This window comes from Achroia grisella, unplaced genomic scaffold (genome assembly GCF_030625045.1).
Source record: "Achroia grisella isolate CSIRO2021 unplaced genomic scaffold, CSIRO_AGI_Agris_v1 utg546, whole genome shotgun sequence".
Lineage (NCBI taxonomy): Eukaryota > Metazoa > Arthropoda > Insecta > Lepidoptera > Pyralidae > Achroia > Achroia grisella.
In genome coordinates, this window is record NW_026712931.1 from 3426890 (window position 1) to 3443847 (window position 16958).

The 16958-nt window shown below is 35.5% G+C and overlaps 2 protein-coding genes across 2 annotated transcripts; both read left to right on the forward strand.

Moving 5' to 3' along the window:
- The first annotated feature begins 1955 nt into the window (after positions 1–1955).
- Positions 1956–5783, forward strand: LOC131848074 (uncharacterized). The gene is made up of 2 exons (XM_059197832.1): positions 1956–4758; positions 4843–5783. Exons 1-2 carry the CDS (start codon positions 1956–1958, stop codon positions 5781–5783), a joined length of 3744 nt encoding a protein of 1247 aa, XP_059053815.1.
- A 127-nt stretch (positions 5784–5910) lies between these two features.
- Positions 5911–7464, forward strand: LOC131848075 (uncharacterized). Its single transcript, XM_059197833.1, has one exon. The coding sequence runs from the start codon at positions 5911–5913 to the stop codon at positions 7462–7464; it is 1554 nt and encodes a 517-aa protein (XP_059053816.1).
- The last annotated feature ends 9494 nt before the right edge of the window (positions 7465–16958 follow it).

The window sequence follows — 16958 nt, forward strand, 5'->3', positions numbered from 1 at the left end:
TGTATCTTATTCGTTGACGACACTACACTCATAATAAAGGGTGAATCTGAGATTAGAATGAAATTTGAAAATAATACTGAATAAAAATAAAATTTATAACAAAATAAGAATAACCTAAATATACATGACATAACCAAAACTAATTTTATTGAATTTCAGATTTATAGCAGCAAATCGCTAGTCATAAAAATAGTTGTGAATAATGATTGCTTAAAATTGGTTACAATTTATAAGTAATATTAAGTATGCGTTACTTAATATTAAAATTGATAATATAATTGAGTTATATATGTGAAATATATGTCAATACTTTTTATTAAAAAGTAATGCTCAATTATATGTATTAGAGCATTACTTTAAACAAAAATTATATACATACGCAAATACTTCATCATATCTATTGTATAAGGAAGAAAAATTAATAGTAATTAACCTGTTTTTATAAGCAAATCATCACAAATAAATAAATACGTGACACATTGTTATTAATAATATGTATATTACTCACACATATGTACTATAGAACTGTGACCAGAGTGTAAAATGTGCAGTTGTTTCTAGCAACTAGCTTGCTACGGCAGATCTTTAGAATAGAACTGACGTACATAGATATTACATATTAAGAGCGCCATATACGACCTGCCATGAGGATTTTCACCAACAAAACATTTTAATTTATGTTTAAAATCCTAATTCTTAATTACTATAATTAATTGAGTAATTAATTTGTACTAAAGCAATTAAGAAACAATAACGTTTTAGAAATATTTATAGTTTACGAAATACTTTACAGGTATTTATTTATGAGAGTTAGGATAATAATATGATGGATAATAAACACAGCGCCATCCAGTGTCACAATAAGCAGAGCTTATGCTATGGATACTAGACAACTGATATAAACACTTAGATTTTTTTGTAAATACATACATTATATACATAGAAAAATATCCAGATCGATACAAACACTTATGAATACAAATGTTTAAACTGTGCGAGGAATCAAACCCGCGATGATCGAACCTAAAGTGGTGGTTTATGATTTTTTAATATCTCAAAATGTAACCACATGGTTCTAAGTTTCATTTCAAGGCTAATTGTGTTCATAAAATTATTTAATATAAAGTTTTAATAATTTAATTTAAAGTACTCATATTTCCTGTGGTTTAATCCGTCTAGTATATTAAGATAAATGACCTTATAAAGCTACCTCAAAGGTTAAATACAATACAATTGTAACCCCAATATGGAATTGACATTAATAATAATATAATAATAATAATTATATAAAGATTTAACTCAGTAGAATCGTTACAATATTATTTATACAATAAGTACACTTTCAAGATTATTGTGTAGTCCTGGCTTCTGAACTAGCATTAGCCGTATGTCAGAAGCCAGAATAGTAAAATTAATAGAACTTAAGAACAAAATAAAAACATAATTCTAACATCATCCTTTTTACAATGTCACTGAATATCTGAATTACAACGTAAAATTATGATACAATGTTTATTAGTTTATTTTTTTAATTTATTATATTAAATAATTAAAATTGTTATTGTGACATAATTATCTGTTGTCATATAATTGTAATTACTATTGACATGCTATTCTGTAACGAGATGAGTTACATTTAGGAATAAAATAATATGAATATGATAAAGTCAGCATTAAAATAATTGTTGCTGACGTACTGGCCATATACTTTTATACTTCATATATTGTATTTTTCTAAAGAATTTTATTATATTATTTTGTATACAGAACTTTAATATCAAATAAACATTGTGACAGACAACAACATCTGGTGTCAGAAGCTGAAAAATTATAAAAATCTTCGCTTACACAAAATAATTTAATATTATTATCGATATATTAGTGCAAAACTGTGTTGTATATTATTTTCACTACGTAAGTACTAGTCCAATTTCATAAAAATGCTAACTCGGAGCATGACAAAGCGAACCTCCGCAAAAAGTGCACCTTCCAATCGCTCATCAACAAGCGCCGTGCAAGCAGAGAGGCTAGCAATAGAAGCAGATCATGCACGTCGCGTTGCCGAAGCCGAACGTAGATCCTTAGCTGCCGAACGCGAGGCACAGCAGCGAGCGCTTGCCGCAGAACGCGCTGCTTCTGAAGCAGAAATGCGTGCCCAGATAGCAGCACTAAATAGTCGTTCTAGCCGCCGTAGCTCCAGGAACTCAGTAGAGAACTGGCTGGACGCTAACTTCGCTACGACATCCAAGAACTGCGCATCAGCCCCGAGAGAAGATATAGCAACAAACTGCGCGCCGGAGACTCAGAACCCATCCAGTCCACCTGCCATTCCTGCTGCATGCGATGCAGTACCTGCAGGGCCTGCAGTGCCGATGCCCATGGAGGGCCCTCACGGCGCTGCCTTCAAGGCCGTGCCACAGGAGCAGGCGGCCCATAGTGGGCACTTCTCGGCGCACCCCATTGTGACGGACCCGTACATACCACAAAACAACACCATAGGCACACATACGCATAATTGTATCACAAATAAAAGCATAGAAAACCACCACACTCTACACCTTGCTCGAGCAGTCGCTGACGTCGCTATAAAAGCGGCCCAATCATCCAAGGTAAGTGCACCGCTCCCACTCTTCGATGGTCGCGCGACGGATTGGCTTATATTTAAAAAGTCATATGATGAGTCCAGCCCGGCGCTAACACCAACGGAGAACTTGGCGAGGCTCAATGCTAGTCTCCGTGGGGCCGCGCGCGATCACGTAGCTATACTGCTAGCGGCCACGCGCGACCCTCGTGAGGTCATTCATGCTCTTGAGGTATTTTTTGCTAGACCCGAATTCATAATACTTTCAGAGATCTCGGCAATGCGAGCTCTCCCAAAAATAAGTAATAATGAGAGCATGAAGGAACTCAATCTTTTTGCTTGCAAAGTACGCAGATGCACGGAAGTCGTGCGACTGCTCAACCGACCAGAGTATTTGGCGTCACCCGATTTGGCCAACGAGATCTTAACAAAATTTACGCCATTACTCAGGATCCGTTGGGCAGACTATGCAGCAAGCAAAGAGACTCTGGGCAAGTTTCGACTCGAACTACTGTCCGAATTTCTTATGCTCGAGGCGGAATTACGTGTTCGGTATGGAACCTATTCTGAACACGTAAAGCCCGAACCGCCCAAACGTCAATGTCATCCACTGACGTCATGTCATAGTACCATAGACAAAGTTGCTATTTGTCCTTATTGCTCAAAGGCTCACAACATTGAAACGTGCAAAGAGTTTAGTTTAGCTACAGTAGAAGATCGATGGAAGTGGGTCATTGCTAACAAAGTCTGTTACAAATGCCTCCAAAGCAATCCCCATTTCTTTCGCCGCTGTACGCTTAAGCATTGTCAGGTGAAAGGGTGTAAGAGTAGATTAAGCCATAACTCCCTACTCCACAGAACCACCTCACCAACAAAGACTCAAAACGACACAAGTCCATCGAGTGACGATACAGCGCCGAGTTCGTCGGCAACCGTCACCCACAGTCGATCGCTCCCTACGTCCCAGCGTCCACTACTGAAGGTAGTTCCCGTCACAGTAGCCGGCCCTAAAGGTACTTTCGATACTTTTGCCCTGCTAGATGATGGCTCTACAGCCACCCTATTAGACTCGTCAGTAGCGTCCGCCATAGGTGCAAAGGGACGAAGAAGCCATATTAAGATCGATGGTATAGGAGGTATGTCAACTGAGTCCGATATATCCCTAGTCGACATCACAATCAAGGGACGTTATAGTACGGAGTGGCATTCTTTAGAAAATGTTCGTTCTATTCCTAACCTGAACCTTGGTCCACAACATATTGATCGCGAGTTTGTTAAAGGTTTACATTATTTATCTGATTTGGTCGATTTTATATGTTATGAACATGCTAAACCGATGCTTTTAATTGGTATCGACAACTGGAACCTCACCCTGCCCACAGAGATCCGCCAGAGCTCTAAGTCTCAGCCTGTAGCCGGTCTCACCCCTCTTGGTTGGGTCCTTTTCGGTTTCAGCTCGAGTAAAACCAAACCAATCGAGTTCGTAAACCATACCATTTCCACAACTGTAAATCCGTCAAACAGCTATGAATCGTTAGAAAATCTCATAAAAGAACATTACAAACTAGATTCTATAGGCATTGTAGCTAAAGATTATCGCACCCCTACTGAGCAAAGAGCGTTAGATTTACTAGAGTCCACCACTACTCGCCTTCCTTCAGGGCGATTTGAAACAGGTCTCCTATGGCGAGACAACTTAAAAGATGTCCCCAATAATTATAAACTTGCCTTGTCCCGCTTTAAAAGCCTAGAACGAAAACTCATAGGTGATAACTCGCTTGCAGAATCATATAGGCAACAGATAAATGCCAACATTGTCAAGGGTTACGCAGAAATATGCACAGAACCTGCAGACCCCTCCAAAATCACTTGGTATCTGCCACATTTCGGCGTCGTACACCCACAAAAAAAGAAACTTAGGGTTGTACACGACGCAGCAGCCACTTTTGAAGGTGTTAGCCTCAATTCTATGCTTTTAGCAGGTCCCGATTTACTGCAACCTCTGTTAGCAATCCTGATGCGTTTTCGTGAAGGCCGCATCGCTCTCAACGGCGATATTCGGGAAATGTTTCCCCAAATTAAAATCCGGAAGGAGGACAGAGACGCTCAACGTTTCCTGTGGCGTAATGAGCCATCCCAACCGATTTTGGAATACAGAATGTCGTCGATGATTTTCGGTGCGGTCTCCAGTCCGTGCACAGCTCTCTACCTGAAAAATAAAAACGCATTAGATTATAAAAAAGAATTTCCGATGGTCGTAGATGCTGTAGTTAACAACCACTACATGGACGATTACCTGGGTAGCGTCGACTCTGCAGATGAAGCAGCTCGTCTCGTAGCTGATATTGTAGAAGTCCACTCTCGCGCAGGTTTCGAGATGAGAAATTGGGTTTCTAATTCTAAAGAAGCTCTTACCTTGATTCCTCGAGATCTATGTGCCACAAACACCTTAGAGGTAAATCTCGCAAACAATGCTCCAAACCATAAAATTCTCGGAGTGTCTTGGAACATCGTTGATGACTCTCTAGGCCTTTTGCGAAGTTTACCCCCTATCCATGAGTCTTCTAAGTGGACTAAGCGCCATGTCCTATCATTACTAATGCAAGTATATGACCCTCTAGGCTTGTTGGCTCCTATTGTCATAAGAGGTCGAATTCTTTTTCAACAAACCTGGAGGCTCGGTATCAACTGGGACGATCACTTACCATCCGAAATTCTATTAAAATGGAAACATTGGTTTGAGCACTTATCAAATCTCCGCCAAACTTCTATTCCACGCTGCTACACAACATGTGAGTGGACGGAAAAACAACTCCATGTCTTTGCTGATGCTAGCGAATACGCATACTCCTGTGTAGCGTATTGGCGTTTCATAACGCCCAACGATTGCAAAATAAGCCTTATTGGTGGAAAAGCGAGGTTAGCTCCTCTAAAGCCAGCCTCCATACCTAGATTAGAGCTCCAGGCAGCTCTGATCGCTGCTCGTTTTTGCAAATATTTAATAGAGGCTCATAAACATAAGCCTGTCAAAATTTTCCTTTGGTCAGATTCTTTGACAGTTCTCAAATGGCTTCGTAGTGATGCTCGCAATTTTAAAGTATTCGTTTCACATCGGGTTGGAGAAATTTTAGAACTCACAGACATTAGAACTCACAGACATTTCTTGTTGGAAATATGTTCCAACTCATCTGAATGTTGCTGACGACGCTACGAGGCCACAATCAAAATTCGAAATTTCACGATGGTTCTCCGGGCCACCCTTTCTATTACTCGGTCAAAATGAATGGCCTGAGGAACCTTCCACAAATGTGCGACTAGGCCCCGAAGAAATGAAATGTGATCGAGGGCTAGTTGCACTAACAACAGATAATTCTCCGGAACTATCCCCAGTAGTAGCTAATCACTGTCGTTTCAGTAATTGGTTACGTCTAGTTCGCGCTACAGCTACTGTTGCTCTCGCTGCTAGGTTTTTTATACATTTATTGTTTCGTAAGATAGGGAATAGGGTTGACGAAGCCCCTTCTCGACGGCTACAAGCCTCAGATCTAGTCGCATCAGAACTCCGCTTACTCTTGCGTTCCCAACTAGACTCCTTTGGAGAAGAACGTCGCCTTATTAAAGCCGAAAAGCCCTTGCCTTCTAGAAGTCGTTTGAGACGGCTAGCTGTCACCTTGGACGATTCCCAAATATTAAAATTAGCAGGGAGGACAAGAGCCTGTGCGGGTTCAATCACCACAAGTAACCCCATTGTGCTCGACGGCAAGCATCCCATCGTAAAACTTCTAATAAAACACCATCACAACAGAGCAGCACATGCGAACACAGAATTAATTGTCAACGAATTACGACAGAACTATTTCATCTTCGGTATACGTCCAGCCGTAAAGAAAGCCGCCAACGAATGCATGATGTGTCGCCTTCGTAAAAAGAACCCACCGACCCCACCGTTCGGTGATCTACCTGCAGAACGGATGGCTCATAGCGTACGCCCATTTTCCTTTGTTGGGCTAGATTATTTCGGGCCAGTTACTGTATCCATTGGCCGACGAACCGAAAAACGCTATGTGGCACTCTTCACTTGCCTGACAGTACGAGCCATCCACCTAGAAATTGTTGGCAGCTTATCCTCGGATGCGGCAATCATGGCTCTACGTCGCTTTATATCAAGGCGTGGATGCCCAATTAAAATTTACTCAGACAACGGGACAGCCTTCGTCGGAGCAAATAATATACTGATGCAACTCTACCATGACGACGTAGTCAATGATGCTGCCAATAAAAGGATCCAGTGGCACTTCATTCCACCTGGGGCACCCTTTATGGGCGGATGTTGGGAGAGGCTGGTCCGAAGCGTAAAGACAGCTCTCTCCACAACACTAAAAGAAAAATCCCCACGAGAAGAGGTTCTACACACACTCCTCCTAGAAGCCGAAGCCTTAATAAATTCAAGGCCACTCACCCACGTCTCCGTAGACCCTAATGACGAAGAAAGTATAACGCCATTTCACTTTCTAATTGGTTGCTCCTCTCCCCACCAATCATTCGGAGAGATGGATGAACGCGACCTTATCCGTCGAGTAAATTGGAAAAAGGGCCTTCGTCTTGCTGACCACTTTTGGGCTAGATGGTTGACGGAATACCTCCCCACACTGAATCCGAGACGACCAGGAGAAAAACCAGAATTTAAAGTCGGAGACCCGGTTCTCATTGCCGACGGCAACCTTCCGCGCGGTTCATGGCCACGGGGCCGTATCTTTAAAACATTCCTCGGTCCCGACAAAACGATCCGTGTGGCAGAGGTCGCCACCAAAGGAGGTATCCTCAAGCGCCCAGCCCGAAAGTTGGTTCCTCTACTAGACCGCCAGCATGTCAGCTCAAACTAAACCGGTGCTCACACCGCGGGGCGCCATGTTGCTGACGTACTGGCCATATACTTTTATACTTCATATATTGTATTTTTCTAAAGAATTTTATTATATTATTTTGTATACAGAACTTTAATATCAAATAAACATTGTGACAGACAACAACAATAATATTCATAGAAGCCATCCCATCGTTACTTGACAATATCAACTCAAACTACTTAAAAAAATCAACTTATTAATCCTGTTATCCTCTAAGACTATATTTCACTAGACATCACTACAGCATCTACTCTATTCCTTCCAAAACCCAACACCTTTATGTCAATACACGAGCTCATTACGATTGACAAAGGATAAAAGCTTACAAATCCTAGTATTCTAGTAGACAATATAATAGCACTCAAGTAAAATCTTAGATCGTAGTTACTATTTATATCAGTTGATCGACGGATATAAGCTTGGGGTTTAAGGTGCCTACATCATTCACCTCACATCTCACATCCACAGCAGTGTGGGCTGTATAATTAAATAGTAAGGTAAATGAAAATGAACAGTAAATTTATTTTAATACCCTAAACTTTTTAACCATTTGTTAAAAAATAACTTTTATATCAGTTTGGACCTTTGTCTACGTAAAAAAAGATCCAGACAAATAAATATAAAACTCATTTTTGAAAAAAATATTAAAAACACATGTAAGTATAAAAAAAGTAGTTTGTCGATTGTAAAAGTTTTGCTTAGTTTGGAACTACATGGTGTCTATGTCGTTATTTATTTTGTTCTATATATTTTGATATATTATCTATTATAATTATGCAAAATATTCTTCAATTCAATAAGAACCCGTTGAGCAGACACCTGCATCACTACTTCATTTATTTACTTTTAGCTAAATGAAAATTTATTATTACCTATTGTTATTGATATTGTACTATACTGTAAGAGTATTATGCAGTATAGTCAATAATTGACATGTCAAAAGATGTAGTTTGTGATACCATTCAATTTTCAAGTTTAGTTGATCTCCAATTGATACAATATTCTGGAATAACTACACAGTAAAAGTATTGAAAAAGGTCGTAATAGCAACCCAGCGTTGGAACAGAACCCTTCGTACCCACACTTTCTAAACTTTGTCTAGAAAGACGCATACCTCATAAATATGAATCGAGCTTTTGCGTCTTATTGTTATTCAACTACGGTATGAAACCTCTGATCGAATCGAGACGAAATTTATACGAACTGTGTTTCTAGTATTGGCGAATTGAATGAGACAATATAGTATAACAATTATTATAAATAATATACAACTATGTCATAATATTAAATTAAATACATATATTAATTTTATAATAAAATACAAACTCTCTTAAATGATAGGAATACACATGTAAACACAATATATCGCAGAATAAAGTAAGAATAGCAATATAGAAATAATATTATATATTGACATATTTCTAATCCCATAATATGTTTTATAGACAATAAAATAATAATACTTTAAATATGTGCAAAAAAAATGAAGTCTAATAATTAAAATACATAAATATCAAACCAAACATATTTACAAACTCACCTTGCTTTAAGTCGAAAAGGACGCGGAGAATCCTTCTATATCTGTAACAGTAAACTTCAAACGTTCTTTACAGGGGAACGAACTTATGAGACAAGTTGTGAGGGAACATATTTATATTTAATAAAGTGCTTATTGATGCAAGCTGGATAAGTGAGCGGCCGTCCGTTCTAGCAGCAGCTACAACGGCGACGGAAGGGTCAGGGCGGGCGGTACGTCGTACGTTGGACGCAAGTCGCACTAGGCGGCGACTCTCGCGTAGGGCGGCTGGGCGGAGACTGCCGTCGGAGGCTACGTTCTCCTTGCTCCTCGCAGCCTCGCCCGGACTGGTTTCCTGTTGATCGTGTACGCGACAGGTGATCTCTATCCATTTTTAATCGGAGATTACTGTTTTTCAACTTGAAATTCGTCAAATCTAAATTATAAATATTTATTAGTTCATTAATTGGACAGTTTAATTACGATTTAACTTTCTACCTAGTCTATCTTTGTACAAAATATAAATCAATGCAATATAAGTGTTTATTGAATCCTTATTTAATAAGAAAACTTAAATGAAATATAATCGGATCAATGATCATTCAGCAATTCTATTCAGACACTAAACATGGCCATCTAATTACTTATTATTTGATTAATGAGAAAAAACTAAATGTAAAAATGACAATAGCTAAGTGCTAAAGTGTATGTGAAGCAGCGAAACACCTAGCCGTGTTTCGCTGCTGCTTTGCTTCTTTGTCTTATCTGACTGCTACTGTATTTATATGTAAATTTTAATATATTTGTCATAATAATATATATTTTAAACATCTAATACCACATTTGACAGATACTTTCAGCACGTAATAATCAAATCCAAGAAGCGACTTAATCCGAAGAAACAAAGCATTCGAAGGAATAACAAGCAACGGTAACTTGATGCTTTATAAGAACAAAACTTTCCATATAAATTCCAATGAAAGCTTAAGAAAATAATTATAATGGCTGTTTACTCAGAAGGTATAAAATTACCTGAACTACCTACCTGTATCTTTATATAAAATATGTTCTTACCAAGCAAATAACATAATTATATTTCTATTTGTTACGAACGTTTACTTTAAAAATATATAATTATCATTGCATATCTAGTATAAAATAAAGTCGCTGTCGCTGTCTGTCCCTACATATGCTTAAATCTTTAAAACTACGCAACGAATTTTGAAGTGGTTATTTTAAATAGTTAGTGTGATTCCAAAGGAAGGTTTTTATATATATAATACATGTACGAACCCGTGCGAAGCCGGGGCGAATAGTTAGTATACTATAAATAACTAAGGAGTTACTTTCCTAGTAAATCAGACGATTCCACTCCATAGTTAACCTTCTTGCAATTTTAAAAACATTTATATATTAAATTACGCTTGTTAATTAAAGATTACACCTACTTACATCATTTTGTTATTGCGTTTACTTTTTAAAACAATTTCAAATCCAATGTTATGAGGTCCTAACGTTTATTATCTAGTTGTCATGTTTTATTAAATAATTGACATTACAAATAATACTGGGGACCCACCTCAATTCCGCGCGGATGTACGGTGTATACAACGGAAGTCGTATAACTTTTACTGTACGTCAAGCCAATGGAAAAATGTTCGGTTTATAGTACTTAAAATGTATATCAAATCTATTACATGGTATAAATAAAGTATAGAACCAAATGGACTACTTTGCCCAATATTTATTTACTCGAGTCAAAACATCTCTCGGACTTGTTAATTATAATTATATACTGTTACTCCGTCCGAATAACAGTATATACTTATATGTACAAATTAAATCAGTATTAACTCCAAAACTGCAATTTTGTGAAATTTTAATTAACTAGCTTTAATTGAGAAGTCTTTTTCTAATTTTATATGTGTTTGTTTATTTATTCAAGTGAACGCAGCGTAGTATTAAGCGGGCAATATAAGAGAAGTAAAAAAAATTTTAAATATGAAAAATATATAAATACAACGTTTTTATATCCATTATAATGACTTACTTGTTACGTACATCTGTTAGTACTAATGAGTAGTAGCCGTGACAACGACGCTACACTATTTTCCTCGAATAGTTCGAAGCATGAAAAACAAGTTGCTTTTGTCGGTCTCCTAATAAGTCTTAATAAGAACAAATTACCCGTCGTTCTACCTATAATTGTATTTATTTCTAAGCATAATCTATCGCTTCTCATGAATTTGTTAATTTTTATGTACAAAAATAGCATATGCTGTATGTAATATCTATGCAAATATTTTCCATTATTATTTTAATATTAAACATTATCCAACTTTATTTTAAGTTCCACCTATAAAGAGCAAAAGTTTATAAATAACATTTACGAGAACATTTTAAACATTATTTGTTAGATTATTCATTTTTAAACCAAAAACACTTATCTCGACTTACTAAGTAATCCTGATATTTTATATGAATTATTATTTCGGCATCTACTACGGGATTGTAAATCTCCCTGTGGTAGTCACGATAATATTCTTATATTATCTCTTACATCCTACGGGAATAATAATATAGTCTTGGGTGAATGCCCGATAATTATTTATTTTTTAATTAATTATAGTATATATACCTACTTCTTACTTTTCAAAACCAGTTTACATATGCGGCGGCCTGCCAGAAATAATCGAACTTTTATATTTCCATAGCTGATATTATGAGAGTACTTTCATAGTTTGAGGGATTTTAGGTAGACGTGGCGAAGTTATAGGAACGACCGAACTACCGACTAAATCTGCTAACATCTCCGTAAGAATTGGACTTGCATATCGATTAACTACAACCACGTTTGACGAGCAATGATGAGTGCTCCGATGTATGCCATGCCGACTCCGACTTGTTGACGATTGCAAACGTATTGGTGTTTCCTATTATAGTTGTTATTCAATTATCCATGTTAGACAGGATATATTAGCCAGTAGTATATCCAACAATTAAACAATATTTTAGAATTGCCCATTGTTGACTTAAGGCTATGTTATTAATAAACGGTAGCGTGATCAGAAAACGTAGTGTGAATGCAAAGTTTCAACAATATATCTATAATTAGATACGCATATAAATACACATATACATATACAATAATGATCTGAAAAATAGGTATTATATATAGTACTAATTCTTGATATCAAAAGTTCTGAATTACCTATATAGAAATAGATACATATCTTATTTATATTAATATATTTGTTATACTAAATTATATTGACTTTATTATTTAAATGTTTACTTGATGACATATAAAATAACAAAAATAATTGATATTGAGGTTATGATCTATGAAGCTGACTGTACCATCAGTGTCTTGACACCTTATCGAACTTTAGCAACTGAATCAAATAACCAATTAGACAACTAATTACCTCGGAGATTTGAAACCTTAAGTCTATAATAGATTGTATTTAATTACATTTGAAATAACCAATTTATAGTAAATCTAACAGATACCTATCTTATAATAGTTAAGGTTTTTATAAACATTACATGTATTATAAAGTATGTATCTATTACAACAGATAAAATCTACAACGACGTAATATTAAAAAGTGGACATTCAAAGTTTGTATAGTATAATTTTATGTATATATTTTAAATATGTAAAGTTTTTAATATTACGAAGTCTGTAACCAGTTATATAGTAAAGATCTATAGACACTTCAAAGTGTATGTAACCCTTGAAAATCTTGATTTACTAAAAAAGAAATTATACGAGTATACCCCATTACCCATGCATAAATTCGTGAAATATCGGTCTGTAAGTTTGATTCCATAAATTACCATTCAAAGTAAGCTAAAATATAAAAGTAGAAATATTCATTCATTTCATATTTTATATGGAGATTAATATGCTTCTTGACCTTTGCCAACTATCCCGGGACAAAAAATTTGACGAAGGTATGAACTCCGTCTGACGCAAACTAACGCCTTGGTTTCACAACCAAATAATGATAAAAGGAATAACTCTAAGTAAAATAAGATCTTTATACTCCACTGAGACCAAATTAAGGCGAATAGTTGACATATGAAATACTACTATCTCGGCATAATATCCCGTTAAATTTATATATCTGGTTCATTAATTATTATACTATATATATGTATATATATATATATAATTATATATATATAATAGTAGATATTTGTTTATGAAAGGAAAAACAAGGCTAACTACATACTACATATATATTGACTCTATATAAAAAACAGGCTTTTACAAATAACAGCAGATTAACTGTGTTAAATTCGGCATCACTACATACAAGTATAAATTAACAGAGAATGTGAAATTTGAATAAAAACAACAGAACAGTAACAAATAATGAATTTATACAAAATTTATACATATACATATTCTTCAATAATAATTATTTATTATTCAAATGACTCATATGGAGAGTATTTGTTACTCGGTGGAACATCGTGCAACCCGCCGCCTTTATGCTTACTGCTTAATAGTATGAAAACCACAAAATACAGTATGACGGCTGTGGTACCCTTCATGTGTTGTCATTTCTATCGAAAATGTTATGTGACTCGCTATGATTACTCAGAAAATTCACTGTAAGATTTTCATTTAAACCGGAACGTAGCTTCTGAAGCAAATTATAAAACGGTAAATATAGGAGAAACAAACAAAACGACGGTCCGATGGTAAGAGATAAACATATGGAATATGGACAGTTCTAGGGACATCACAATATCGTATAAAACCCGTAAGACCACTCATGTGTTGCCATTCCAGAGGACTAAGATGTCATATACCTTTTATCCTGTAATTTCACTGCTTCGTCTCAAGCTTTAAACAAAACTCAACTTACTTTGGAGATGAAATAGGTGATACTCAGGTATATATTTGTATATTTGGGGTCGTCGCAGTATATCATCTTTTTCCGCTGATCCCTATCCCCAGAGATTACACATAGATATATGTTCTAGTAAAGAACTAAAGAGGTTTTTATATACTAGAATAGCAAATATGTACTGTACTGTGCACATGACAGAAAATGATAACCGCAGTCTATTGATATGAATGGATATCAGAAGTAAATGGATATATTTAGAATCCAATGTGGTATTGAGCGAGCCTCATCATCGTCTCTGAAATAATTTTTTGGTTTGATATAGGCGTTACCCTCACCGAAGTGTGTCAGATATACAAAATTTTCTTTCTGCCAGTTTTACTATTGTTCTGGTGTAAGTCGGGATAGTAAAACACTACCTCCACCACCACAAAACTCTCAGACGATGCTCAAATTAAAAAATAAGTTATTATTATAGTGTATTATATTGTATGTACGTATGTATATTACATAAGAAATACATACGTACCTATATTAAATTTATAAACCTTATTATATCGCGGAGCATTACTACGACATAAAATCTTGAATGCCACCTGTTAAAAGAAAATTACCTTTTTGCTCATTCCAATTAAATGCTCAAGTCGTCAAATGAAGTATGTGTAAGTAACAGAGTAATGACTTGTTCAGGGAGTTTTATGTTCCCATAACGTAATACATTTGACGTCAGACATAAAAGCACGAAGATTATTGTACGCAATAAACCTTAATAGAGAAAGCACGTAAACAAGGCGTGTCATGCAGCGACGCCATGCTACACAATTCTACGATAAAGGCAACGAATAAGGTAAGTATTATTGAATGTCATCATTACTCGCCAAACTAGTCAAGTTATACTTGCCTATTACAAATCAAAGAAATGTGAGTGGTTTTATTATGATTGTATAGTTTCCGCAGGATATGTCACTAATAATTGTTGTAAAATCTAGTAACCTAGAGTAATTGCTTACTTATTGTAACGTTTTTTTCTGTAGAATATAGCTAAAGTGTCTAAACATTACTTGATACAACTTATAAGTTGTAAATTATTATATTATAGTATAATTTAATACTAGTTTAATAGGAATACAATTTATTAGGAAATAATATATAAGTTGTACAATAGCAATTGCAGTAGCAGTGTAATGCAGTACAACTTTTCAACTAGAATGTTCGATTTTATTAAATTGTAAAATATTATATTATCATAGAAAATATTAGCTTATATTCGCTATTACTTATTTAGATATACGACAAAATATATAAATTACTTTTCTCCATGCTGGAAGCAAGCTTTCATTTTGGCACAATATATTTTTATTTTTTTGTTCACATAGGTGCTTATGAAGGAAACCTTTATAGAAAAAAAAATTGGTATATACTTATTAGAGAGTAGATAAAAGAGTGTGCTTTATATGCAATTAAATATTTATCATAAATATGCTTTTTTACTTATAAAGCAGTATTACGGTTGTAGGTTGAGATAAAGCTACTGCTTTTCTTATATGCTTTTGTCATGTAACTTTACTAAGTTACAGGATACGTGGCATGACATCGTATCGATCGACTTCTTCGGAAGGACAACGCATAAGTGATATCACAAACTTCATGTGATGGCTGTAGGGTTCATGTGGCTACATAGGCGAAGGTTACCACTTACGATCAGATAGGCCGTCAGCTTGTTTGCCATCACATAAAAAACTATTTAATTTATCTCTTATTTCATATTGTGTTATATTTATTTTCCTAGCATTACATAATATAAGTAAGTACTTCAGTAGTAGACACGTTTTTATACTTTCTTAACGTTTATTTACATGGTACATAAAGTTGAAGACTTGCAAAATAAAATATATGAAGATTTATATTGATACAGTGTGAAAACATGGAGGGAAGACTAAAAGTTTCAGAATTATAACTTTCTCACCCTGCCACCGATTGACTGACGCGTAAGATCGTAAAATAATGACAATAATAATAATTATGGACATTATTTCCAACAATATTCAAATGCTGGTAGCATTTAAATAATATTTGAATATATATGATTATGTAGTACTACAATAGCATATTACAGTCGTATATCTCTCTCTTACCAGCTATGTCTCCCACATGATGGTGGCGTCAGCTTTCCTTGTTTTTCTCCGCCACTTTTCCCTGTCCCAGACATTGTCTTCAGAAACCTCGCACTTCACCATATCTCCAGCAATTACGTCTTCCCACCCCTTCCCAGTACAGTCACCCATATTACAGTCGTATATTTGCATATAATAAACATTTAGCCTTTGCAAAAAGAACAACAACATGAAAAGAGATATCTAGTCATTTTTGTGTTCTGTCGATTCACTAATTTGAAAAGTTTAGCATGTAGCATATATAGTTATGTATTTTAAATGCATGTTTTCTTGTGCAAAAGAAATTAATATATAATCTACTAGATTTTACCCGAATTTGACTACAACAAACTCTTCATCTTCTATTTTCCCACTTCCAATTTTATATTTTAAGATACAAGATAATTTGTATTCATCATCCTAATCCGTTCTATCTGCATGTCAAATTTCATTAGTATCCGTTCAGCGCTTTAAATGCGATCAGTTAACAGACAAGTATACTTTCGCATAATAGCAGATATATGTATATTAAATTTATACTTTTTAGTGATTTATAAAAGTTAGGTTAGGTTAGGTTAGGTAATCTATTTTATATTGCTGGTGGAGAAGTATATACTGATTGCTAAGATTTATTTTATTAGACAACTCAAACACTTGCACACTTGCTTACACATTATCAATAATAAAATATTGGGATGAATCAATCCTGATGCAAGAATTTGTGCTCCCAATCCAACTCTGAAAAAAGAACGTACCTAACACCAATTTTTCGAAATATGTACCTTAAATACACAAAGCTTAGAAACAGGTAGGCTTACCTCCGCCAAAAAACCTCTACATAACCATAGTATCGAAACCACTGGAGTGTGCAATGATTTATTATTTGTTCGACGTGGGAAACAGAAGCGAAACCAATTTCAATCTAAGACACAAATT